The sequence below is a fragment of the Octopus bimaculoides genome, chromosome 1, assembly GCF_001194135.2.
Source record: "Octopus bimaculoides isolate UCB-OBI-ISO-001 chromosome 1, ASM119413v2, whole genome shotgun sequence".
In the NCBI taxonomy this organism is placed as follows: Eukaryota; Metazoa; Mollusca; class Cephalopoda; order Octopoda; family Octopodidae; genus Octopus; species Octopus bimaculoides.
The window spans coordinates 198,118,155-198,120,134 of record NC_068981.1 but is presented as its reverse complement, the minus strand read 5'-3'; the positions used below and the strand labels follow the sequence as shown (position 1 = coordinate 198,120,134).

The 1,980-nt window shown below is 41.4% G+C and overlaps 1 protein-coding gene across 1 annotated transcript in view; it reads left to right on the top strand.

Annotated features, from left to right (window-relative positions):
• Positions 1-1,980, top strand: part of LOC106881714 (uncharacterized) — a 71,817-nt gene that overhangs the window by 28,537 nt on the left and 41,300 nt on the right. Inside the window, exon 9 of the mRNA XM_014932192.2 lies at positions 767-921. Coding sequence (XP_014787678.1) covers positions 767-921 — 155 coding nt within the window. The remainder of the gene's footprint in view (positions 1-766; positions 922-1,980) is intronic.

Here is a 1,980-nt window from a genome sequence, read left to right as displayed (position 1 = left end):
AGTACATCCCCACACCAGCTCTGTATTTCTCTGTCTCAATCTGACTGTCTCCCCAGCCCCCTTATCCTTCCTTGTCCTACTGGGGTGGCCAAGTAACCCCTCCATAGCAACATGACTATCTCTCTCCCTCTATCATATTCTGATGTCTCGTTTGGCACACAGCCCCTCCTCTTGGTTCCCTTACCTCTTTCAACCAAGAGGTCTTTTCCAACCCAGCTGGTGCTGGTGCCACATAAAAGGCACCTGTGCCAGTGACCCGTACAAAGCACCTGGCACACTATGTAGAGTAGTTGGCATTAGGAAGGGCATCTCAGCCATAGAAACCAAGCCAAAACAGACAGCTGGAGCCTGGTGCAGCTCTCCGGCTTACTAGCTCTGGCCATCATCATCGTCATTTAATGTCTGCTTTCCATGCTGGTATGGGTTGGACGGTTTGACTGGGGGCTGGCAAGTCAGAAGGCTGCACCAGGCTCCAATATTTTATTCTTTTTCTTTCTTTTGCTGGCCTCAGCTAGAGGCTGAGGCCATGCTGTAGCACCACCTTCAGTGTGATTGGTTTTCTTTCTGCTATTGTTTCTGACAGAGCTGCTTTTCTGAGTGTGCCCTTTTGCAATGTGGGTTCATGTGGCATCTCAGATAAAAATTCATTCAAAACATTCTTTGAAAGCATCAACAGCTATATCCTGCAGACCTCTGAGGTTTGGCAGACCCCACTCCTGGGTTTTGCAGTTTATAGAATCTAAAGCTTTTCTCTTTTATTTTGCAGATAACCAGGAAAATCCATATTCAACCATTGATATCTCAAACAGAGGAAATACATTTGTTCCTGCAAAAACTTTCAATGACAATGAAGAATCCATTGAAACAAGAAATAATGTTCCTTCCAAGGAAAACAACCAAATAACAGATATTTTAAATACAGTAAGTCATTTTAGATATATATTTTATCAAATATTTTCTTTTTTCAGAAATGTTTATAGGCTTCTTATCAATAGGTTTGTTGATTTTAAAAACAAATCTTTTTCTTATTTGTGTAATATATTTAAACACTTATTTTGTAAATGTGAGGCCCAAAACACAGACTGTCTTGAGAAGGTTATGACTCCCTTCTGTCTCCTCTTTCACTTGAACTCTCTCCTCTTATACTCAGAAAGCTTCTCTGTTTGTAGAAATATTCTTACTCAGGTGCTGTCCACTAGTTGTCCGCTAGTGTCCACTGGTTTCTTAGGTTGTTTTAGTCTTCATTCATGTTCTGTGGAATTGGCCGATTCTCACTTGATTATTGACCGCAGTTCTAGTTTTCCCATATTAACATCACTTATTGAAAGGGTCTGTAGTATGACACATACTGCCCCCAAACTCGACCACTTCCTTCCATGTCCTAAACCCGTACAGTTGTCTCTCCTTCCGTCATCAGTTGATGTCTTTTGTAGCCAAGTCGACCCTCACCCCATTTACACCCTGACTTTCCATTCAGCTTATCATTACACACTCAGGCTTCATACATTCCACTCCAACCCCATCTCTTCACATCTCCCACATTCAACCCCCTCAATTTTCTACTACCAGCGATTGCAACATGTACTTTATAGGGACTTCTTTGGCACAGAGAAAGAACCCCTATATTGCTGCTTCTTCTATACACCACCCACACCCAGAAAATGTTTCATCTCCTAGGGAACAGGAACCCCCAAAACATACAAGACTTAACTTAGAAGTAGAAGCACAGCATCATCATCATCATTTAACATCTGTTTTCCTTGCTGGCATGGGTTGGATGGTTTGAGAGGATCCAACATACCACAGTATTGCATTGAGCGCCAGTGTCTGGAGGCCTTTCCTGGACTGCCATGTTAGCTTGGCGATAACTATTAATATCCAGTACCTCTGCCGTAGTCTCCTTTAGAGAGATTTAGAAATATTAATTTTTATATATGCACATATATATATATATATATATATATATATATATATATGTGT